The 24,610-nt window shown below is 49.2% G+C and overlaps 1 protein-coding gene across 4 annotated transcripts in view; it reads left to right on the top strand.

The window, feature by feature from the left end:
• Positions 1-17,370, top strand: part of GRK3 (G protein-coupled receptor kinase 3) — a 120,050-nt gene extending 102,680 nt beyond the window's left edge. For all 4 annotated transcript variants that reach the window (XM_032311533.1, XM_032311534.1, XM_032311532.1 and 1 more), the window contains 6 exons: positions 2,623-2,689; positions 3,729-3,824; positions 6,894-7,056; positions 9,246-9,382; positions 12,458-12,571; positions 13,511-17,370. In XM_032311533.1, the coding sequence (XP_032167424.1) occupies positions 2,623-2,689; positions 3,729-3,824; positions 6,894-7,056; positions 9,246-9,382; positions 12,458-12,571; positions 13,511-13,672 (739 nt within the window). In that variant the 3' untranslated portion in view covers positions 13,673-17,370. The remainder of the gene's footprint in view (positions 1-2,622; positions 2,690-3,728; positions 3,825-6,893; positions 7,057-9,245; positions 9,383-12,457; positions 12,572-13,510) is intronic.
• Positions 17,371-24,610: the final 7,240 nt, after the last annotated feature.

Raw genomic sequence — 24,610 nt, 5'->3', positions numbered from 1 at the left:
CTTGCAGTTCATTTGGTGAAGTTTTACTAATTAGGTTTGCAGTGATGGCAGTTCAGTATCCTGATCAGGTTCTTATGTGTTTTCTCTCACGTGTAACTGGCTGGCTGCCATCTTAAACGTGCTTTCTAGCTGCTAGGTGTCCAGAACGCCTTCCTGCAGTACTCAAACTTGACTGATACTTTGGCTGGATATAGAATTCTAAATCAATAATGATTTTCCCCCAGAACTTTGGAGATATATTGCTTTATTGTGTGCAGTAAAGCTGGTCTTGGAGCCCAGTTATCTCTCCTGATGTCAGGAGCTGAGAGTTCCTTGTACTGTGGAAGCTCATTTTCTTCAGCTTGGAGAATACTGTTTTTTAAATTTATTTGACAGTCCCTCTCCTCCATTTCCTTGATTAGCTCATAGAACTCCTTTTAGGTTTCTGTTGAAGTTTCTAGAATGGCCATCAGTGCTTCTGACCTTGAGTATTCCCTGTATCTTTGCTTTGATCCTATTCTACTGTATGTGGGCTTAAATCTCGAATCCCTCCTTTGATTGCTTTTTAAAATCTTTAGCAGGCTGAATTTCTTCAAAATAGAACCTTTCAGAGTCCCCCCACCCCTACTCCATTAGAATAAACACCTAGCTGCAGGCATTTTGGGGTTGGATATTGAGGTAGAAAGTATGGTGTGTGCGTGCGTGCCTGCATGCGTGAAGGGTTCCATCTACAGAGTTCAGCCTGTCTTCAGCCCATGTCTCACCATCCCCTTCCTCTATCCCCCTCCACATACATGGCATTGAGCCTAGAACTCAGCACCTCTGAGCCCCAGGCAGTAGCTCTGCCAATTTATTGCTAGTAGTCTCTGCTCCTCCGTCCACACCCATCATGTCTACTGATGGTTCTGCACCCCCTTTGTGGTGCATTTATGACTCTGTGTTCCTCTTCCATCATTTTAGCGATTGTTGGGAAGGAACAAATGCAAAACACAAAAGGACACCTTTTGACTCAGATTTCATTCATTCATCCATTGAACACTTACTGAGCACCCCCTGAGTGTCAGCCATTGTCCTAACTGCTGGGGCTGAGGCGGCCCACATAGGCAGACCCAGCCCTGTCTTCTTGGAGCTTCTGTTGGGTGGGGGTGAGCGACATTATAGAAATGATCAGATAAGTAAGATGACCTCAGACCAGGAGAAGAGCATGAATGAGATAAATAAGGCAGTGCTGTCCTTGAGAAGCCAGCGTTAGGAGGAGAGGGGGAAGGACCCAAGGCAGAGGGGTCAGTGAGGGTAGAGCTTTGACGGGGGCATTAAGCTTCCATGATGCAGAAGAGCAAGAAGGCTGGAGAGCTAGGAGAGGGAGGTCAAGAGCAGGTCAGACAGGCGGTGGGCTCAGGCAGGTCCTGTATGTAGGCCGTGTCCCTGGACTTTGCTGTAAGTGCAACAAGGAGGCCTCTGGAGAGTCTTGGGCAGGGGTATAGGGAGATGGGTTGGAAGGATGATGTGGGCCTGGCATGGGGCGGGTGGGGCTGCGGGATGTGTGGTTGGAGGGAAGGCTGGGGCAGAGGGCAGTTAGGGTCATTCAGGGAGGGGGTGGAGACCTGGATGGTGGCAGTGGTAGTGGGACATTTAGCATCTCCTTCATGATCGAAGACCATGCTGCCCCCACGAGGAATCGGATCTCAGTGAGGATAGGAGACAGTAAGAAGTAGTCAGCCCCAGGAATTGCCCAGGGGTGGGCTGTGGAGTGTAGTGGGGCATTGGGGCTGATCCGGCTCTTTGGGTTTAGATGACAAGACGTGGGAGTAAGTCAGGAGTTCTACAGACCTCTTGCCCCATCAAGTGGAGACACTGAGCAGGCGCTGGGTGCGTGGGCCTCCTGGCGTGCAGGACGAGGTCGGCACTTGCCACACGGATCTGGGAGTTATCTGCAGGCCCAGGACATCTATAGGCCTGGCAGGGCGAGGTCACCCAAGGAATGATAGCAGAGGAGGGAACTGAGAACCAGCCCTTGGGGCTCTGCCAGAGGGGACAGGGCTGCGGGGGGACCCAGGGCAGGCCTTGGCGGAGAGTCCTTTGTGGGCATAGGGTCCATGCACTTTCCCCGTGTAGGCTTTCCTCGTGGTATATAGTCGCTTGTCTTCTGCACAAACTGAGCTTTGAGGATGGTTTCTGGGAAAGCTTGTTTCTTCAGTATCTGAGGAGGTGTGGCATACGCTATGTTCCTAGATTTCTAGTTTGCTTCTGAATTCATATTTGGTCCTTCATATGCCTATCGTTTGATCTGACATGCCTCGTAGACATTTGCTGCAAATCTCCTCAGTGTGGAGATCTCTAATTTAAGTCTTATTTGAATTTGTTCTCCTGGCGACAGACTCCTGTGTATCTATCTGCGACACCTCCTAGGTTCTCTCAAACTGGAATAAATTACCACATGAGATAATATTCCTAGTTTCCACCTCATACGATATTTCTAAACATTCAGTATTTCCTGTGTTGGTTTGAAGAAAGCATATTTTACTTGCTTAGTGAAAGAACTGAAAATAGTCATTTCTCTGTGTTCTTCCCAGGAGACAGTTTTTGGAAAATATTCCTTAGGTTTGCAAATGCACCCTTACCACCTTTGTGCCTCTTCCACAGGGCACAGGAAGTGAAGGAGCACATCTTTTTCAAAGGCATCGATTGGCAGCAAGTCTACTTACAAAAGGTACTCTGTCTGGAACCCCACACTGGGCACCACCACCTCTGTGCTCGGGTCTTGGTCCCCACTCCCCGGGGCCCCCAGGCTCCCCTGACAGCAGTGCGAGTCCTTCTTGGCCTTCCACCCATGGGCTGCCATTACCACCGACTCCCTCTGGGCCAACTTCTCTCTGTTTCCCTAGTTTAAAAGTTTCCAAAATATCTGCAGTATGCATTAATAAATACTGAAACAGAGCTGTTATCTAATGCAGATGTCTGTATAACTGAGATGTTTTTAGCTTTCCCTCATCTTTTTGACTTCCTATCTGAATCAGTGACAATATTTTCATAAGGACCTCTGTAGAAATGTACAAGAAACATGGGTCACGAATCTACACATACTTTCTAGCCCAGCACCACACAACTTAAGGATCAATGATAGGATATCAACAGAATCCCTTCCCTTAAGATATTTTTTCATATTCCCATTGGTACAGGAGAACACCCCACATTAAAATTTTTTCTTTTAATGTTGATCAGCTTTGGGTTCATTTCTACATCATCTCCAACTGTCAAGGAGTGATGCTATGTTAGTCCCACCTGCTGTGAACGAGAGACCGGGCTTCGGCGCTGCTGGCCTCTCCTCAGCCCCTCTGCGGGGCACCTCTGTGGGTGTGGAGCGCTCCCTCTGTCGCGCCCACCCGGGCCCTGCACACTGAGGCGCCAGCAAGTGGAATGTGGTGCCGTGTTGTCTGAGACACGGTGTTTTCCTAAAGCTGAGCTGGCTGGATGTACAGTCTGGAGATTTCATTATATTCAGTAATGCTTTAAGACCCTGGACATGAATCTGTTTTTTTCCCTTAAGTTTTTCTAAAATCTGGGGGCTTCTTTTAGGGCTATTGCAGGCACAAGCTTGTTCCTTGCACCAGCCCATCTGTGAAGGACGCATGGTGAGGTGTAGGACCTCGGCTGGAATGCTCAGAGAGTGCAGCACACTGTAGAGTGATAGGTGGGGATGGGCCGTGAGGTGATCTGATAACTGAGCCCCACTTTCTTGGATCTTCTAGTACCCTCCACCTTTGATTCCCCCCCGGGGAGAAGTCAATGCTGCCGACGCCTTTGACATTGGCTCCTTTGATGAAGAGGATACCAAGGGCATCAAGGTACCCGTGTGACGTTCACCCTGGGTGTTTTGGGGGGTGGAGAGATGTTTTTCTTGGCCAGCAGACTGAGTGACTATCATAACATTGGCTTGCTTGTGGAATGTGACTTATCCGTGAGCACCTGCACGCATAAAGAATGTAGACGTCAAGGACCTAAATTAGAAACAATGAAAGCTTTCTGTGGACTAATCATTTTATGGTTGACAAATTGGTAAGTGGTCAGTTTCTTACGGATCTGCATATACTTGCAACTAAACTAGAGCTCGAGCATATATGAAGCAGAGAAAAGCAACTATGTGACAGCAGACACATTTTGCCTCGTGCCAAAGAGCCAGCCATCTTAATCCTTTTAAGTATTCAGATCTGTCTGTGTTCAGATGAAAAGAGCAAACAGCATGAGTCATTTTGCATTTGTCAATCAAAAGTGAAATAATCACTGCAAGTTTTTTTTTTTTATATAATCCTCTGCATTTTTCAAACTTTTGTTCATATCATTATGTTTCCCAGTAAACGAGGCATGATTATAGACGGTGAGTCATGAGGGAAAATCATCCCCCTCAGGCTGCTAAGTCAGAGTGTGTCACTGCGGTGTTGGGCACACATCTGCCTCCACCTTTTCAGTGTCCCCCAGGGCCTCCCTGTCTTTTCTCAGTTGCCTCATTATACCGTGGTTGTGTCAGCCCCCCTTACTTTTCCTGCCAAGCAGCTCACCCTCCAGAAGGTGCACGCACCTGTGGGGAGCCCTGGCCAGGGACACAGAGCTGGAACCCACAGGGCCTGGGAACAGAAGTGGTAGCCGAGTGGCTGGGGAGGAGGGAAGCTGCAGGAGACCCCAGGAGGACATCAGGTGCACTGGGACCGGAGGAGTGGCAGCTGGTTGGGATGCGGTGTCAGGAAGGAAGGGTGGCCGGGGTGCTTCTGGGACCAGCTTCTCTGGAGGTGAAGCTGAGGCACTGGGGAAGCAGAGAGAAGCCACTTCTGTGGTTTGGCGCAGTGGCTTTCCCCGGAGCTGCAGTGTTCCCAGTGCTCTGACGTGTACAACCCCAGGCGCAGTCTGCAACCTGGACAGACTGCAGGCGGCCGTCAGTGCTCTGGGGAACTATCATTCCCAAAGTCACCTAAAAGGATTACTGTCGTCCCCATAGAAAGTTGTCAGCAGAGGAGCTGCCACAAAAGGGTGCTAAAAACACCACGGCCGTGACGTGGGAGCCCAGAGACATTTTTGATGTTGAGAAGAGATTGGTCATACTTTAAATTTCGTACACCATAATCAAGGCTCTGGAGTCAAACTGGGCTTGCATCTGCCCTTATTCGCTGAGTGACTTTGGGTAACCTCTCACACCCTGGTTTTGTCACCTGTGACTGGTTTTGACGCCCGAAGTTCTCTGAGGTAGGAGAAAGAGCTGCTTTAAGCCTCTTGGCCTGGAGTCCCTGCGAGGAGGTTCTGTCAATGTGGTTTTCGTTCTTTGTGACCAAGAGCTGAGGATGAGTAGGCTCAGAGCAAGAGGGGGCCTGTGGCCAGGGATCCAGAGGGAAGTGAGGAGCGCGGGACAGCCTAGTCCAGCTAGAGGTTCTGCCCCTTAAGAAACCACGCTTTCTTGATCTTTTTAAACAAGCAGCCCAAATAAATATACTGTTTTTTTTTTAAAAAAACAAGAACAAAACCAACAAAAAATCTCACCTCAGTTAAGTACAAATTGTCTTCCTTGTTTTATTCATTTTCAGCCACTTATGCTAAATCCTAGAAAGTCAGGGCTCTCTGAAATTCTAGGAAGTAGAACGGTTTGTATACAAAGCCCAGTTGGCCCTTCCCAGCAGCTACATTGGAAAGGAGTATGTTTTTACTTTTGGTAAACCCTTCAGAATCCGTACCGGAGGCCATGATCCCAGGGTGCCCCTCTGGCCTGCTGTACTAGCACCCCCCCCCGCCAGCCCTCCCACACATACTCACACTCATGCGTGGCTGGGCATACCCCTCCAGCGTTCATGCTCTGGGCCACCGAGGACTTCAACTCTGGGCTCAGCCTGGGCTTCTGAAGGAAGCGGGAAGAGGAGAGGAGAGCTCCGTGAATCAGAGCGATCCTAAAATCAACACGTGATCCTAACAGGTCGCTGAGGGCAGGTAGAAAGCCCTCTGTGTTTGATCGATTTGCTTAAGTCTTGGGGGCAAGTGCTTCTTCTTGCTCTTTTTCTTGTCAATAACTTTCCTGCTGTAACATCTCTCCAGTACTCATCTCTCAGGCAAAGGAGCAAGCAAATCAAGTTTCTCAAGAGACCTGTGCTTGTGAGTGACAGCCGTGCTCCGCTCTTTCAGTGAGATCACTCACCTTTCTGCCACAGAACTGTAGCTCAGAGGCATAAAATCACTTTCTTTGCTCATTTTCAGAGTGCAGCTTCTCGGCTCAGGGGCAAGAATGAAGGATTTTGAGCAGTAGTTTGGAAGAGAAATGCTATTATTAAGTGTAATTTTTATTCCCGTGCCTCTTAAAGGTGAAGTTGCCGAAACCCCCTCATCTTCCGAGCTCTGTGGTCGCACATTTGATCACGCTGTTACCCTGGGTTCATGGAAGGTTAGAAGGTTCGTGGAATGAATGGACAATTCAGCCTCCTCACCCTTCTGCTCATCTCACTTTTCAGATGAATTGAGGGTGGTGAGAAAACCCTCCCACCTTCTCCCTTTTAATTGTTTCTCAAAGTACGGGATGTAATTGCCTACTTTGGCAAATAGAGTCTCCTCGCCATCATTGACATTCTGTTTTGCTGTCAGATCTTTCTGTACTTTAAATAAAGCCCCGTACATGTTGTTTTTCATTGGCAAAAATGTAACAAAGCTGGTATAAGAGAATGGGCTGACTGTCCTCTCCGGTGGGCCTGAAGGTGAAGGTGAAGGTGTCCCCGGTTAACATGCTGGTTATCAGCGGCAGACGTTTGTGACAAGGAACGAGCCGTCTCTGAAGGATTGTATGCTGTGGTCCATTTATCGCCCCACGTCCAGTTAGGGTACTTCTGAAGCTGTTGCCTTGCTAAGTATGTTAAATCATAACTATCTTGATCTCTTAAAATAATAAGCTTCTTGATTGCGACCAAGATCTCTACAAGAACTTCCCCTTGGTGATCTCCGAGCGCTGGCAGCAGGAAGTAGCAGAAACAGTTTATGAAGCAGTAAATGCAGACACGGATAAAATCGAGGCCAGAAAGAGAGCTAAAAATAAGCAACTTGGACACGAAGAAGGTAAAATAGCCAGCGTGCCTCAAAATATTTTCAACACAATGAATTTTGTAAAAATGTCTCGTAAAGCCAGAAAAGTTTTTGGGTCATAAAGTACGTTCCAAGGGTGGCAGGGGGGAAAGCCATAAATAGTGGCGTGTGGCTTGGAAAAGCTCAGTGTAATATTTCAAAGTCTTCAGTCAATATATAAATTAAGGTGGTCAGCAGTAGGGTATCGTGTGTCCTCTGCTCTTGGAGCTTCTAGAGCGAGTTCGCAAGTGTCTTTCTTAAAGACGCAGTATTTTCATGCCTGGAAGAGGCCCAGCTTTGTAGGCACATGACCTGGGCCATCTCACAGGCACCCCGCTGGGTTGAACGCCCTGCCCTCACCGTCTTGACATTCTCAGTCATGTTTGAACAAGGGCCCTGCCTTTTCCTTTTCTTCTGGGCTCCACAAAGTATGAAGTGGTTGTCACTGGTGAGGAACCTCGCACACGTGTCTCTTGTTCAGCACTGTAAATGGGAATAATGACATTTGTTTCACAAGCACCTTAAGGAATTGCCAAACCACATTTTTTTTTTTACAACATTTGAGTGTCCTGTTGGGATTTCCAAAGTGGAGTGCCTCACATTGGGTGTTAAACCAGCCGGCCATTCTTGAGTCACCAAATGTTGTCACTCTCCATTTTCCTAAGATTCTAATGAATCTGGGATATTTAAATGTACCTGGTTGATGATGAGGATATTATTTGCTTTCCTTCTAGGCAAAGACCTTTCTGAGAGGTTAACATTCTGTTATAAGAGTCATCTGCCAGAAGCAGTTCCTTTGTGTTAATAAGTTACTCGAATGGGAGTGGCTTGATGTGGGCTGGCCGGTTGTGTCCATCACCCACTCAGAAACTTGTGCCCGAGTCCCGATGGGTTCCTCCCGCGTGAAAGCTGCCAGTGTTCCCCAAGGGAATGGAGCAGCCCTGTAACTGTGCTCACCTCCATTCTGCAGAGAGAAGGGCTTTGTTTCCAAGCTGTTCCTTTGACATCACTTTGGGCTGTTGGCTGTAGCTAATTTTATACAGGAAATTACATCAGTTGATCCAGGGAGGGCCATGGTGTCACCAGAATCTTGACAAACTGGACCTAGAAAAAAGAGGCATGTCTTAATGACCTTACCGAAGTATATCCTTGCATCCAGCAGATTCATGAACTTTTCTTCATATATCACTGGGTTCTTGGTTGAAGATCTCAGGAGTCTCCTTACAGAACAGTACAGTCCAGGCTTAGGTCCCTGTGGTGAACCTGCAAGGCTTCCACCTTCCGTATACTTAAGCTGTGTAAACACTTTGGTGTTAAAATGACAATTCTGGGGAGCCCACCGATCACCTGTCCTCTCCCTCCTGGGGCCTTCCCCTTCCCCGATATGCCAAACAACATGGGTATCACTTCTCTGTTTGCCATCTGAGTCTCCTGTTAGAACGTTAGCTCTTGGAGGCAGGAGTTCTGTCTCCTGTCCTGTAGCACTGCTGAGTCCAGGGCATCCAGAACATGCCCAGCACCAGGCATTCCCTTCAGAGCTGCTGAATGATGAGGGGAGGAGTAAATGAATGGTTTTTAGTGTTCTCCAAATATTTTTAGTGTTCCTTTAAAATAAGAAACTGAAGCCAGCCACTTAAAATTAACCTTTTTAAAAAAAGAGAGAGAGAAAGAGTGAGAGAGACAGTACTTCACTCTAATGATATGATCGGGATTCCACGAGAGCTAGTTAGCTCGGTCTGTCTAGGTAAGCGTGTACTGGAGGGATAAATACAGCCATAAGGAATAAATGTTTTCGAGCCTTGTGTTACCTTGGCTGCTTGGTCAACCCCTTACTGTTATTGACAGGATTGAGGGGAGAACCCCAGTCCCACATAAAGACAAAGGTTCTTCGGGCGTAGCTTGAACTGAATTATCCTGTTTGTACCCTCTCCGAGCCGCAAGGGAACTTCACGAATATCTCCCAATATAGAGAAACAGCCATTCACTATGTTAGCGAAGACCTGCTCTTCTGATCTCCCGCTCACCTGGGTCTCAAAACTGGGACAACGGTTTGCACAACATGCTCCACTCATAGAAACCTGATTTTTCCAAAGAGTGTATCATTCTTATTTGTTTGTTTCTGAGAAGAGCAGAGCCTGTCTGTGCCCAAGCCTGTCTAATTTGGGGTTGTTTGTATTCCCCAGATTACGCTCTAGGAAGGGACTGTATCATGCACGGGTACATGCTGAAGCTGGGGAACCCGTTCCTGACTCAGTGGCAGCGTCGGTATTTTTACCTCTTTCCCAACAGACTTGAGTGGAGAGGAGAGGGCGAGTCCCGGGTAAGTCTAGTGTGGCCTTCCCAGCACCGACTGGCAGCGTCCTCGCTGTTGCGTGGCTCTCTCGGAGGGCTAGCACGTCTAACCAAGTATCGTGCTGAGCTCTGGGTGTCTATTTGAACTTGTGCACAAGAGATTTGGGATGTTCAAACTCTAACTTTTAAACTTAGAGTCGGGCGTGCCTGGGTGGCTCAGTGGGTTAAGCCTCTGCCTTCGGCTCAGGTCATGATCTCAGGGTCCTGGGATCGAGCCCCGTATCCGGCTCTCTGCTCAGTGGGGAGGCTGCTTCCTCCTCTATGTCTGCCTGCCTCTCTGCCTACTTGTGATCTCTGTCAAATAAATAAATAAAATCTTTAAAAGTAAATGGATAAATAAACTTAGAGACAAAGAAAGATTTTGTAAAGTCCGAAAATAGAATGTGAGGTCAAAACAGATTTGAAGGAGGCTAGAGAGTAGTCAGGGAGATCAAAAGAGATTTAAAAAAAAAAAAGAAATCCAGGACTTTGGAGTCAGACAGAGGCGCTTGAATCCAGGGTTCAGAGAAGAAGGTCTGGCGTCCACAACACAGCCTGAGGTTTGGGGGAATGGCTGTGCTCAGTCTCCCCTTCATGTGGCCCCCTCCTTGTTGGGCTTACATGAAATAAGCTAAGTGGTGTAAGCTGTGATGCTAGACCCAGAGCAGAGGTCACCAAACCACACTTCCTTTGGTCTGTGTTTCATTGGAAAAGTGTAAGGGACTCCCATGCCATAGGCAGAAAGATACCACTGCCCCTCAGATCCTTTCTGGAGGACTCATGTTTGTGAATAAGATAAGAAGACATTTCTAATCTGCACTGTCCTTCGAAGCCAGACAGGCCGCATTTATTAAGCAGCTACTGCATGGGGTGGCGACCCAAGGAGAAGGCAGTGCTTCTGCTCCTAGGAGGAAATGGCTAGTCCTCCAGGGCCAAGGAATCAGGGCAGTGGTCCCAGGTGTCACAAACATAGCTGAGGTCTTGGATGGGTCAGAATCCTGCCCATCAGTTGTCCGGTGGTGAGAAGTGTAGAGAGCAGTAAGCTCTGATCTTGTTTGTTTGGTTTTGGAATGTGTTTTATAAATCTCCATTGCTAAAGGGGCGCTGGGATGGCTCAGTCAGTTAGGCATTCAACTCCTACTTTCAGCTCAGGGTCATGATCTCAGGGTCGTGGGATCGAGCCCTGAGTCTCCTTGTCCCTGGGGCTCTTGTGCCTTCTGCTCCTTCCCCGACTCATGTGCAATTGTCTTTCTCTCAAATAAGTAAATAAAATGCTTGAAAAAAATAAATAAGTCCCCACTGGCAAAGTTGCTATTTAATTATGAGTGATTACTACTACACAGCCCATTCCTTTCAGATAAACAAGACTTCTCACCATTACTAGTGCCATGGGAGTCATTTCCTCAAACTAATACGTGTGGGCTCTGAATTGCTTTAATAAGTTTCTTTGGGGGTCTTGAGTTGTAACTCAGGTGCTGGTGAGTATTATATAATGTATAACATATAATATCATATATTATAATATAATATATATTATATTTTATAAATATGTGAACTTAGCAACCAAACTGTAATTCATATATATTATTATTATAGAATATATAATGTTTCCAGATAGTAAGTGTCCCTGGGGATATTACACATTTATAGTTCACCCTTAAGCAACATGGGGTCAGGGGTGTTGGCCCCTCATGCCATCAGAAACCCATGTGGAACTTCTGACTCCCCCGAGAACTTAGCTGCTGATAGCCTACTGTTGAGCAGAGGGCTGACTGATGAGATAAACAGCAGGTTAACACAGAAATTGCATGTGACATGATTTACGCACTCTATTCTTACAATATAGTTGGCTAGAGAAAAGAAAACATTCTTGGGGAAATCACAAGGAAGAGAAAATAATGTTTATAGAACTGTGCTATATTTATGGGGGAAAATATCCCGTAGAAGTGGACCCACATAGTTCAAACCCTTGCTGTCCCAGGGCCAACCGTATAGTCTGCCGTCTCCTGGACAGTCACCAGAGTGTGCGTTGAAATGAAATTATCTCACTTTACAGGATATTTGAAAACTTAAAAAAAAAAGAAAATCTTCCCTTTTTTAAACATTGGATGCAGTATGTTAGCTTGGCTTTAAAAGTCAGAGTTCGGTGTTCTGTTTGAGAGCTGCCCAGTGTATATGGATGGATGGAGTAATAGGTATAAATCAGGGAACGATAAACACGAGCATTTATGATGGTGTTGTTTTTCATTTAGGAGTCCTGAGTATTTATCCCAAAAAACATAAATGGTAAGGTGCTTACGACACTATAGCATTTACTGTAAGCAATTGTGTTCTAGACCTGGCATGACCATCTTTTAAAGATGTCGCCTGTATGTATAACATCCTTTTGATATTTTTGAAATATCATTAGCTCACAAACCAGCCTTGCCAGACCTTTCCCGAGCTGCCGTGTTAGGAGCTCAGGAGCTCAGCTGCTCCCGCCTCGTTCATGTTACACGGCACTTCACTGTTTCCTCACAACTCGGTTGATAGGATTCAGAGGTGTGTGTGACACAGAGAGGACACGTGCGAGTCACAACCATTCGCAGATTGATTCTGTGTCGAGGGAACAGCTGTGCTGTTGTCTTACAGAGACACTGTCCTTTGGCGTTTCCTTCAAGATGCCATCATTTTGAATTTTGTGCTTGTCCCTCCTGTAGCCCTTCCCCTTCACTTCTAGAATATCATCAACAAAAGGAAAAGGCTGGGCACCTGGGTGGCTCAGTGGGTTAAGCCTCTGCCTTCGGCTCAGGTCGTGATCTCAGGGTCCTGGGATCGAGCCCCGCATCAGGCTCTCTGCACAGTGGGGAGCCTGCTTCCCCCTCTCTCTCTGCCTGCCTCTCTGCCTACTTGTGATCTGTCTGTCAAATAAATAAATAAAATCTTTAAAAAAAAGAAAAGGAAAAGGCTGATTTTTAAAAAACTCTTTTTAAGCTGATAGCTTTCCATATTATTTATTAACTTAGATTAAGAAATTGGGAAATAATGCAAAGTAATTTGTCATTTTTTTTATTTTTATGGCTAGCAAAATTTACTGACAATGGAACAGATTCTATCTGTGGAAGAAACTCAGATTAAAGACAAAAAGTGCATTTTGTTGAGGATAAAAGGAGGAAAGCAATTTGTCTTGCAATGTGAGGTGAGTTTCTTGTGTTTTTAAAAAACTTTTCCCTAACTGGAAGTTAGAGCAACTGTGTACCTGTCCACGGAGATGGCCACCTGCGTATGGGAGAGCTTCTTGAATCCACGCTTTACCGCTTACTTAGGAAAGCCCCTGGGCACGAGGGTCCTAGCAAATTAACAGTTGACATTACAGAAGCAAATGTTGGGAAATGGCTGGAGAGGAAGTCCGTGTTATAATCTGATTGCCCTATCTGGCAACTCTGTCCAGTGTTCAGTAGGGGCCTGTTAGCTAGTCTCCCGGTTCTTAGCACTCAGCATGTTTGAGGTTGGGACCTGGGTGTTTAAGTAAACACAGATAGCGAAGTGACTTCGCTCCGGGGAGATGCCCTCTTTCTCTCTCCAGAATTCTACTATAGCCCAAATTTAATCCTCTGGGAGACTGGGGGGGGGCGGGGTGTGTACGTGTGTGTGTAGGGTGTGTGTGTGTCCAGGTGCATGGGGGGTGTGTGCAGGTGTGGGTGGGTGTGCGTGGGTATGTGTGTGTCCAGGTGGGTGGGGGTTTGTGTGGGGTGGGGGTATGCATGGGTGTGTGTGCACACGTGTGAGTGTCTTCAGAGAGCTAGACCAGTAGTAGATAACCGAGACGTGTGTCCAGTAACCATCCCTCCAATGCACATGTGGGGTGTGTGTTCATGGGACGGAGCTCTCCTTTGGCATTACTGTATGGACATGAACTGTTTTAGAAATCGCAAAGCACAGGTGCTCTCTGAACGAGTCACAGGCGGTCCTTCTCAGGGTGGGGCTTGGGCGGGGTTTCCTGGAGGGCCAGCCAGAGTGGCCCTGCTCCCCGTGGATGGCCTGGGAAGCGGGCTGGCGTGGTCATGACCGGAGGCGCCATGTCTGTGGGCCAGCCAGGTGCGCCCATCACAACCTCTCCCTTTGTGTCCCCATGTAGAGCGACCCCGAGTTTGTGCAGTGGAAGAAGGAGCTGACGGAAACCTTCACGGAGGCTCAGCGGCTGCTGCGCCGTGCCCCCAAGTTCCTCAACAAGTCCCGGCCCGGCGTGGTGGAGCTCTCCAAGCCGCCTCTCTGCCACAGGAACAGCAATGGACTCTGACGCCCTGGATGGGAGGGCCCCGGGGAGATGGGGCCTCGAGGAAGCCCACACTGGGGGCTTTCAGCCCTTGACGGGGAGCCTTTTGGAGAAGTCCGGGGGTCAGAGGTTTGGTCCGTTTGTCCCTGGGGCCCTTCCACATCTGGCAGTACCCAGGTCGCCGAGGTGCTCCTTGGAGGAGCTGTGCCCATGGTCGGGCCCGGCCGGCCTCCCACCCCTCCTGAGTTCCTCCTGCACATGACTCTGTCCATGCTCGAAACTACTGAAGAGACGAACGGAAGTTCTTTTCCTTTCTTGCACACCTGTTTGGGTAGACGTGAACCTCGAACTTGAAATGTCTGTATGTCTGATAGCAAACATATCTTAGACTTGCCAAGACAGAGGGCAGCCCCGCTGCGGCAGGTGCCAGGTGACCCGAGGGCCGTCCTGTGTCTTCTGCTGGGCTCCTCCATGTCCGCTCATGCTTCTGGGCCCTGGGAGGTCAACGCACATTTCCTCCGTGCGCTTCAGCACCAACCAGCCTCCTGATGCCCCATGTGGCGAGCTGAGGATAGTTTCTGAGAAGGTTGCTCTCGGGCCCCTGCCCTGCTGCGGCCCCACCCAGGTCCCCGCCTGGGTCCCACAGGGAACAGAGAGAGCTTGCCTTCAGAGGACTTGGGGGTCGCTCGTTGCTGACAGCGTTCAACAGTGGATGCTTGGAAGGCTTCATAGGGACTCTGAAGGACAGGCGGGGGCGTTAAACTTTCAGGGCAACAGTGATTTTCAGACAAATCGCACTTTCACCTGTCTGGGCATACACGGACACTTGGGGCTGAGTCTGTCTGGGGCTCCGACGATAAGCAGTTACAGGACACAGTCATCCTTGTTCCTGCCCCCGGAACACATACCTGCAGCCAGCGTGTGAAGGAAGGAAAGAATTGCTCTGTCTTACGTTGTAGTATAATTTAAAATGCATTTTATTGACAAAGGAATGCTGAAGAATGAATGTGCTGGAATGAGTTAACTGTGTATGATGACTTCCGTCTCACCCTTTGCCTGTCATTAGTGAGTGGTACTGGGCCGTGGGTGGGTAGTCCCACGGTTCTCCCACGACACATCCGACAGCCTTTTCACGCCCCAATAAATGCTGGGCTAGAAGAACCAGTGTGTTTCCCAGTGAAGTCCTTTCTATCACCAGACTGAAAATAATAACAGTGATTTTTGAAGTCCCCATATCTGTCTTACTCTACGTGCAATCCTGTTGTATGTTCCTAAGTTAACTACTGACAGTACAGATGACAGCATCATGACCTGCATCCTGCCCTTGATATTTGTACCGCCTCCAGATCTCCATGCACTGTGGTTGTTGAGAAAATGAGTACTTCTTAATGAAATTGTATTTTGGGAGTTCGGAAGGTGATTACCAAGAGTTTTTTATTTCATAGGGCTCCCTTTGGAAGGGAAATTTGGAGGTCCACTCCCCATCTGAGCTATCAGTTGGGGTTTAAATCAACACATGTGTTCTACTCGGCTCTTTCTAGTAGAGGAGGACAGAGGCACTCTTTACGTGCCTTGCTCTGGTTTTAAAAGGGAAGAATGGCGTTCACATTGTTTTTTAGGTAGTCGTTCCTCATAAAGGGTGAGTGCCTTGCAGCTATGGTTAATGACCACAGTCACTGCTGTCGCGGCCCCATCCCGGGCGCCCATCATTCAGCACTTACAGGCTGGGAATGGGTGTGCCCTGCACCTCTGCCAAACAGAGCCAACGCCCTCCTATTGAGGAGGACACAGACTCCTTTGGGGTCTGGGCTTAGTCTTTCCCACTTACCACCTAGGGCATTAGCCATGCGAGCCTGCAGCTCTTTGAAAGACACCATCTTTGCTCTGGAGAAGAACAGGTGGCTCATCTGTCCTCGGAAAGGAAACAGGAATTGGAAGTCTTGCCTCAAACCTAAATTGGAAGCGCCAGGGTCTCGTCGGTGGGTCTGCTACCTGTGCTTGTCCCCGAAGCCGTCTGATAGGGCCAGCGTCCCCGCTGCCACTCGGAAAACACTTCCGGACCCTTCTGTGCCAGCAACTTGTGCCTGCAAGGCTAGAGAAGGCCGCCACTCTGCAGAGCTATTCTAGAACGTTCCAAGAGTGTGACCTCATTCCTCGATGGCTGACCCTTCAACATGCAGACCACGAGGAAGGACAAGATGCAGCATACATTTTCTCACTTGAAGAAGATAAAGTTGACGTTATTTTTATAAAGTTATAATGTCTTGACTTCATGAATTAAGGGAATTAATCAAGCAAAGTCTAAAAGATGACTTTAAGCTGCTCTACAAAGTATATGGAAGAAGCTAAAAACTTCAGTGAATCCAAGTTTATTTTTCCAGGCGAGAATATTCTCTCCGGTGCATTTGCCCCTTCACGGCACTGGGAGGCATGCTTTTTCCCTTCTGCATCGTGTTTAAGGATGATTTTTCAGCAAAACTTCTAGAAATTAGCCTTTTCACTGCTAAAGCAAATCTTTTCGCTACTCATGCCTCTGATTGGCCAATCCACGGATGTGACAGTTTCAAAATTTGTGTGGAACAGGAGGGACCAGATGTGGAGGAAAGCAGGCCTCCCGCTCAGGAAAGTCCACGCCAGCAGCACACAGCCATCCGTTTGGAGCAAGACCTAGCTTGACATGTGATTTGAAATGCGTCCTGTGGACACCAGAAACTATTGTTTTAAGGCCCTCATGGGCCCTTACAGGATATCCTTTACCCATTCACAGGGAGCTTTAACTCCACGAAAAAGATCAAAGTGTGATCTTTCTCTGATGATTTGAAAAATGTCACTCGGAATTTGTAGTCGGGGCGGTTGGACACAGCATTTGACTTTTCGATGGAGTTGATTTTTCACATCAAGAGAAAGCCAGATTCTCAAAGTCAAGCCCTTGTTCACTTGCTGTAAATCTATGAAAGGTACTTTGAAATGTGCTGGGGTAGGAGAAGACCGATTCCGTAGGACTTAGTCATATGTGATTTTTTTTTTTTTTCTTAGTAATTTTGTTCAGAGAAGTGTTTCTGGGTCATTTGGAGACGCCTAATGAATTATCTCCACACCCCCGAGGACTGGTGATGTTTGTGCCCGGAGAGGAGGTGGGCTTCACGGGAGCATGGGATAGGTGGTGGCTGGGGGAGCCATGGGCAGGTGGAGTGGGTGTCTCCCAGACAAGAACAATGGTAGAAATGGGGCAAGGAAGGCCGTAACTTGCAGGTAAAAAAAAAAAAAAAGTCACTCCCTTTACATGAAGCACCAAAGAAATGACTGACTAAAGTTGGCTGATTCCTTCCCTCTTTACAGAGGGAGTTGAATAGTAATGATTGTGAGATATGGTCGCTTTATTTTCGATTATGGAGCCACTGGAATTACGAATAGCCCATCAACTTCCCGTCAGGGCCCTGCGTGCCCTCCAGCACCCTCCAGGAAGGCACCTGGCACCCAGAGCTACCGTACCCCTCACCCCATCTTTGCGCACCTTGCAACCATCGGCAGGTCCAGGCATGGGGGCTGGGTGGCCCCCCCTCGGGGCCCTGTGGCCAGCTACAGACCTTCGTCACTCGTCCACTGGGGCCACAATAAGATTTTCCAGACCAGTGACTCCCGGCTTGCTGTTTAAGCCATGCCCACTTCCAGAGGGAGCTTTAATAGTTGAAGTGTTTGGAAAACATTTTTCCCTGGAGACCTAACATGATTTCCCCTCCTCCCACGAAAGGTTGACTCCAGAGGTTTGAATTCCTCAATTACTTAAATTCCTACGAATATGAATTTTTTTTTCTTTTCATGTGGCCACATTTTAAAAGAGTTCTTTTCCTGTTAACTAATGAAAGTCGAACTCGGGAATACTACAGTTTCCTCACGTTGTAACGGACCTGAGATTTCTTTCCCCCTCAAAGACTAACAGACCTGCCCTTTTAGAGCTGAGGGACCGGGATGCCCTCCCCGTGGTGGCTGATGCGGGACCTCTCACTGACGCAGCCAGGGGAGCACTGGTGAATGCCACACCCCAAATATTTAATTACCTTTAATGAAACGTGCACACACTCCCTATAGAAAGTGAGCTCACAGTATAGGCATGTCATCAAAACCTACAGGAACAATAACTGTGTTTTAAAGTTTCAGCAACTCACATTCTTACGGCAAACTCCCCAACACCACAATCTCAAAACCATCTCTGAAAACTGGTCATTCTGCTTCCGTATTTTATTTTGTCCTGATCTAAAACATCTTTGATGTAAGGGTAGGGAATGGAGAACTATTTCTAACCGTGCACTCAAAATTACAAAAGGACTCGAACTTTAATTCCCTGAGTATATTCCATGATGTATATATTCTAAGTGGTTTGTAAGCTAAACACTGGCCATTTTTTTAAGTTCTATTGTGAAATCGTATTTTTCTATGTTTTAACTAATTCCAAGAGATTTGGCTTTTTCTGAGTAACATAAAGATTACCGAACGACATATATATTATATATATATATATATATATATATTAAAAAACAGAGTTCTATTTTAGCACAAAAGCATTTTATATTATTTATTGAATCCTTACGTTTGTTTTTGTCAGAGACATTCCTTCTTTCTGCTCCTTTTTCTTTGTATAGTTTGTTATTTAAAGAAACAGCAGCCCTTTCTGTGCTCCATGAAATAAAGTGGGAATAATGTACACAGCCCTGTGGGGCGAACATCTCCCTCCCCACCTCCCACTGCCATGGACTGTTTGCAACAAAAGCTCATCCTGGGCTCTGTGCCGAGAGGCATGTGCACTTCCCTGGCCACACCTGACTGCACACATGCCATGAAATACTGCTTCCATCTACCTCTCCGGAAGGCCCCCAACGCTTGCTTCCACACTGGCTTTGGTATCAAAGAATCTCAGTAACACATCTCCCTCTGGATGTTGGCTTGAAAGCCGCGGCCCCGTCTCAGCCATCGCAGCAGACCCACCTCCCTCCCGGTCGTTCTACTCCCAGAGCCCAGGGCATCCCACGGAGCACCGTTCCCCACACCCCGTCTTGCTGCTGGCTGTCAGCCTGATGTGTCAAGGACTAAATGAGAGATTGGTCCTCAGTGCGGGGCACAGGGGGCCAGCTGTGTTTTAAAACACCACCTCTAGGAGCAGCGCCTTTGAATGTGACCTCCCTGACCCCACCCCTGACGCGGCTGTTTCCAAATGGTTTGGAAGGTAGGGTCATAAAGGCCAGTGCCCTCACACGTGATCAAACCTTTGGCAGCGGTCTTACTTTCGAGCGGATGGACCCTTTAGGATTTCTGTGAACTAGAACGACCACTTCCTGGGAGAGGGTTGTGGGAGAGGGGGGGTCCCTCCTCACGTGCTGACATTTCTCTCTGCCTGTCTTCCTCGCTGTGTAGCCGTCAGGGTGGCCCCATTCTCGCTCTGTTCCTGACCAAGCATCACGCCCTTAAAGAAACAAAACCGTTTCCTGCTGTGCGTGGCTCTACAAAGCAAAGCCGGTGAATTAGATGCTGTAAATCTAGCTATTGTACCTGGGATATTAGCATTCTTTGTGATCTCTCTTCACCCTGATTGTGCCCGTGGAGATGTGCAGCCCTCTCTCGGTATCCACTTACTCGTGCACGTTTGAAGTCCCAGCCTACGGGAGACACTGTCCCCCTCGGTATCCACTTACTCGTGCACGTTTGAAGTCCCAGCCTACAGGAGACACTGTCCCACGCCTGCGGGCTCCCGCCCGGCGCAGGGCTCGTGCAGTCCTTTGGTATCACCGTCTTTCACGGCTGCTTGGGAACAGCAATGCTGGTTTCCTGTGTTGATAAATTGCTTCTGTGAAATATCAATAAAAAGGCTCTGTACAAAGATATGTACTTTGGTGTGCTGTCCTCCCTTAGCCCCCACTAAAACCTGCATTTCTTTATCAGGCTGCTAAGACATCAGGACATGATACCTTTTAAAGACTCCTGACTTTGAGGACAATCCATGCAGAGGCTGGTTGGATAAAGAGGAATGGGATCGCTGACCCGCATTCCTGCGGACTGCTTGGATTGTTAGGGGCACAGCCCACTTCATGGTCTCCAGGGGGTGGGGGGGGGTTTGGAGACCCAGCGGCTGGTGCCTCCTGCAAGACGTGTTGTGGGGAAAGAGCCTGTGACAGTCGGGCCACAAGAAGACCGGGGGGAGGAGGCCTCTATCTCCTCCGCAGTTAGTCTAGACTATACTGGCCCCCCACCCCCAGCATACTCCAGGGTGACCTTGGAGTCCCTTGGGAAGCACAGATCCCTCACTGTCCATCCCTGCTCCCATGAAGATGAGCTGAGAGACCCCGGGGTATATGTCAGTTTAAACCTAAAATCCCAGGAGGCGGTGGCCCCAGGACCCCAGCGGCCTGGGCAGACCTGCCCGCTTGGGGGTCCTCAGGTCAGGGGCAGGCCAGCTTGTACCTGCCCTAGAGCTCAAAGCATCTCCCATGGGGTGCTGGTTCAGAAAAGAAGGAAGGCAGGATTGACTCCCGGAGCTATTTTTTCCCCAGAATGCACTTGGGTTTGCCAACTCAAAAATCGTTTAACAGAGTAGTTGACAGGAGGCCGGGCTCCAGAGCGGGTGGGCAGCTCCATAGGCAGTGGGGAGCCCAGGGCCTGATGAACCCCATAACTGAGAGCCGTGCCCCAGAGCTGCTGGAAGCCTGTTCCTCCTCCGGGCCTGGAAGTGCTGGCCACCCCACTCCCAGCCGACCTCTCTGGGCAGCCTGGTTGCTCTGCCATTTTCTCACCTCTGTTTTACAAGAGTTGGTTGAGATGAGCCAAAATATCCTCCAGGTTTCTAACGAAGGTTAAATGGGAGGAACATGGGCAGCACTTGCTTGCCACATCCCAAGGTTTCTTCCACATTGCCTCACGGATGACTGCTACCCTCCCCTCTCAACCTTGCATTCCCAGCCCTCGTCCCAATACGTCCCAGTCCTGCCCTGACGCACGTGGCATGCATTCATGGCAGCATGACGGACGAGGACAAGAGGACAGGAGCCTAAGGGCCTCCCCTTCTCCGGGGACCTGGGCTGGGAACTCCACAGAAGTTTGTTGGCCTCAGCACATTTGGGGATTGTCCTTCTCTTGGGGGCCCTCCTGTGCCCTGTGGGATGTTGGTCAGCCTTCTCAGCCTCTCCCTGGCAGAGGCCAGTGCATAACCCCCACCAGCCAGTCTGAACAACCCAAAATGTCACCAGATGTTGCCAAACGTCCCTTGAGGGACCACCCCCAGTTTCGAACCCCTGGTGCAAACGATGGGAAATTCTCCATGTGTTGGGGACAGTATTGGGGCAGGGACTCTGTAAAGGTGAAAAGTTGCTGCCAGAGTTCGTGGCCAGGGCTCTTCACTCTTGGGAGGCTGTGTGGACCGTGAGGTCTGCTGTGCAGCTGTTGTGGCCAATTTCATTGTCATGCCAGGTCATGAGCTTGACACAGGGGTATTGGAGGTAATGCCAGCCCTGAAGGTGGAGGAGCAGGTGTTAAAATTCCCAGGGTGGTGGGGCAAAGGGGAGCACCTGGGTGGTTTCGTCAGTTAAATGTCCAACTCTTGATTTCAGCTCAGGTCGTGATCTTAGGGTCGTGGGGTCAAGCCCTGCCTCAGGCTCAGTGCTGAGTGTGGGGTCTGCCTGAGATTCTTTCTCCCCCTCTGCTCCTTGCCCACTCACAGTCTCTCCCTTCCTCTCTCTCTTTCTCTCAAATAAAATAAATCTTTTAAAAAGTGCAAGAGGGGGACTGGTTCTTTGTGTGGCCCCTGGGGCTTCTCCTGACACCTGCTTCATTTCATCCTTGATGTCGAAGTATGGAACAGATTTTTTTAGACAGCAGATCAGACCCATGAGGTGCAGTGGGGATGGGGGTGTGAAACTCCATGCCCGTGAACTTCCCACTCCTCTCAGGGTCAACTTTGCCCACGGCTTTGGCCAGTGACTGCAGGGTGAGCACGGGAGACTTGTGTCCACCAGCAGCCACGGCACTGAATGTGGTCCTGAGTCATTCCACCTTGCCAAATATGTCATGGAGGACCTTGGCCAGGGAGACTCCCGCGGACAGTGTCCTGTGCTGTCCAGATCCTCCTTCACTGAAGGACTTCCTGTCTGTGCTAGGGCTGCAGTCATCATCCCCTTCGAGGGTGCCTTAGCTACTGAGCCTGACACCACACCCTTGCCAGGGTGCCCACATCCAGTGACTGATCCACGCAGAAGTACCAATGCCTGGCCATCGTGGTCCCAATTTAGGAACAAACCAGCTGTTGAGGTCATAGTGGGGTTGCCGCAGGCTGTTTGGGGGCCCTTGTCACAGCTATACATTTCCCTCTGTTCGATCCTGATTCCTTCCCCATCCTTCCATAGACACAGATACCAAGAGAACTCCTTAATAGTGTTCTGTCGTTACACTCTATTTCAGAGTCCACTTCCCCTGGGGAAACCAGCCTGCATTGTGGGGCCCAGGTGCCATAGGAGTTAGCTGGAGGTGATGGGGGGTCTGGAGGCTGGATCACCCACTGGCCAGCTGGCCATGGCCACAGCCAGGAATTGGCGGTAATAGGTGCAACACAGAAAGCCCTAGATCAAAGAGAGGGGTGCTCCCAGCATTCACATTTGCAGCAGAGATGAGTGGGGATGGTATGCTGGTGAAAGGAAATGCACTGGCTGCTTTGTCCCATGGAGCTGGGAAAAAAATCACAGTCTAAGACAGAAGTGCAGTAGGGAAAAGGAGCCCCATGCCTGTGCCCGAGGGAAGTTACAACTTCAAGGCTAAGAGATTGGTTTTCCCGATTTACGGAAGACTGATTGTGTTACAGTCTCCTTGGATGATAAGCTGTTGGTTGGAAGCTGTCCCCTGTCCACTGTGGGAAATTTTGCCAGAGGCGTGAACCGAGGTGATGCAGGTCAGGTTGGTCTCGCCAAGCGGGCTGAATGGACCTCTGTGTGTGTGGCTGGATGAGTTCCATCTGCTCGGCGAGTTTTCAGAGCCAGCCTTCTTTTTGTCATTGATTGTAACAGACCCTCATTGAACTGTCCCTTCTTTACGTTCCCTGCCTGTCCATGGAACCCACCCCAAACCCCAGACCCTACTCGCCCGCAGCTTGCTGCCATTTGCTTGTCCTGAGTTGCAATCCCTCTTCTATCCTTGAATAAACTTTCCCATTTTGAGCTCGCTTCTGTCTACTTCTTTATTTAGGGCAGCAAAGCGTTTGAGAAAAGTGAAGGAGAAAGTAAATCCTGGACAGTGGGACTGGGTGGCTAGGCTAAGCTTGATGGATGCTTTGGGGAAAGATACTAAAAAGCAGAGGGGTCAACCAGGCCAGATATGGGAGAGTGTATGCATTCCGGACTACTCTCCTGGGCTGTGGAATGGTGGCCAGGACACACCGAGCCTGGCTCTCCTGAGCATGGAGAATGCGAGGAGAGGAAAACATGCTGGGGGACCAGCAGGACACCACGAGGCCATCCTGTGAGAGGACACCAGCATCACTAAGAAGGTCAAAGTTGGCTCTCCTCTGCAGGTAGTGCAGAGCTGGGGAAAGCTTTTACAGATCTACGTTAGGTCATTCAGTCATTCAGCAAACACTCGCTGAGCACCTACCATGGGCCGTGAAGGACTGGACCAGACAGTGGCATCAGGATCCCCATTTCATAGAAGGGAACCCTGAGGTGAGGACATTTCTTCGAAATTAGGATTGGGCCTTGCTCCCTTGCTCCAAAGACTGTGTCCTTCCCTGACATCCAGAGCTCTGTGTAGACACACCAGCTCCAGACTCTGGTCAGGAGGTGGGCTTCGGGCGTCTCTCTACAGGGATCTCTCCCACCTCCACAGTCTGGGCTGTAGTCTTCTGTTCACCAGTTGCTTTGTCCACTAGAGATTCCATGAGCCCCTGCTCAGGGCCTGGCCTGGTGCTGGGTGACCGGGATGAATAGGAGACCACAGACAGGTGGGAGATGTCAGACAGACAGACAGACATCTAGAGAACGCACGATGTGGGGCCAGGTCCTGGGACATCTGCTCTGGTCCAGTTTCCATACATTTGGTTATTTATTTCATACATGTTTATGGGGCGCGTAACTGTGTACCAGCCACTTAAGGATACAGACAGAGAGAGACTGTCCCTTTCATCTCTGTGGGGACAATGACACACAACACAGGCCCTGCGACAGTCATGGTGGGGGAGTCTCATGATTGCTCCATGACACTCGGATGCACGGGACTGTTCTCCAGTTTATCAGGACACACCACACACACACACACAAACCTACACATGGTTTTCTGAAAACAGTGGGGATGATAGGAGCCCCAAATGGGAGAGGCCAGGGTATGGCACTCAGCCCTCAGGAGATAGGCAGAAGCAGTCACCTAGTGTGCAGTGAGGTGCGGTGCACTGGGGGTCCCTGAGTCGCAGGCTGTCTGTAGATAATGACTAGAATGTTGTATCTCCAGGGACAAAAGAAAAGGGCCACCAATAAGGGTCCTACCCAAAAAAGAAGTTAAGGATAATCAGGAGGCTTAAGTTAAGTTGCCCCAATAAAATATCACAAGCCAGGGATGCCTGGGTGGCTCCGTGGTTTAAGCCTCTGCATTTGGCTCAGGTCACGATCCTGGGATTGAGTCCCGAGCCAGGCTCCCCACTCAGCCTGCTTCCCCCTTTCCCTCTGCCTTACCCCTACCCCTGCTTGTGTTCATGCTCTCTCTCTCTCAAAGAGATAAAATCTTAAAAAAAAAAAATTACAATCCATTGCTTGGCCATTTTGTGGATCCAGAACTGGCCAGCTAAAGACGAGGCCAGGTCTCCAGGGGAGAAATTGACCACCCCGGGACAGGTGCACATGCCCATGGTTCCTCAGTCCATGTCCCCATGGACCCGCCTCCACCTGGACTGTCCATGCCAAATGGGGCCAATTTCCGTGGGGGGCCTTGGTAAAAGGGCCT

The sequence above is a fragment of the Mustela erminea genome, chromosome 13 (assembly GCF_009829155.1).
Source record: "Mustela erminea isolate mMusErm1 chromosome 13, mMusErm1.Pri, whole genome shotgun sequence".
NCBI classification, from domain to species: domain Eukaryota; kingdom Metazoa; phylum Chordata; class Mammalia; order Carnivora; family Mustelidae; genus Mustela; species Mustela erminea.
Note: the sequence above shows the minus strand (reverse complement) of the source record. Positions and strands in the feature narration are given on the sequence as shown.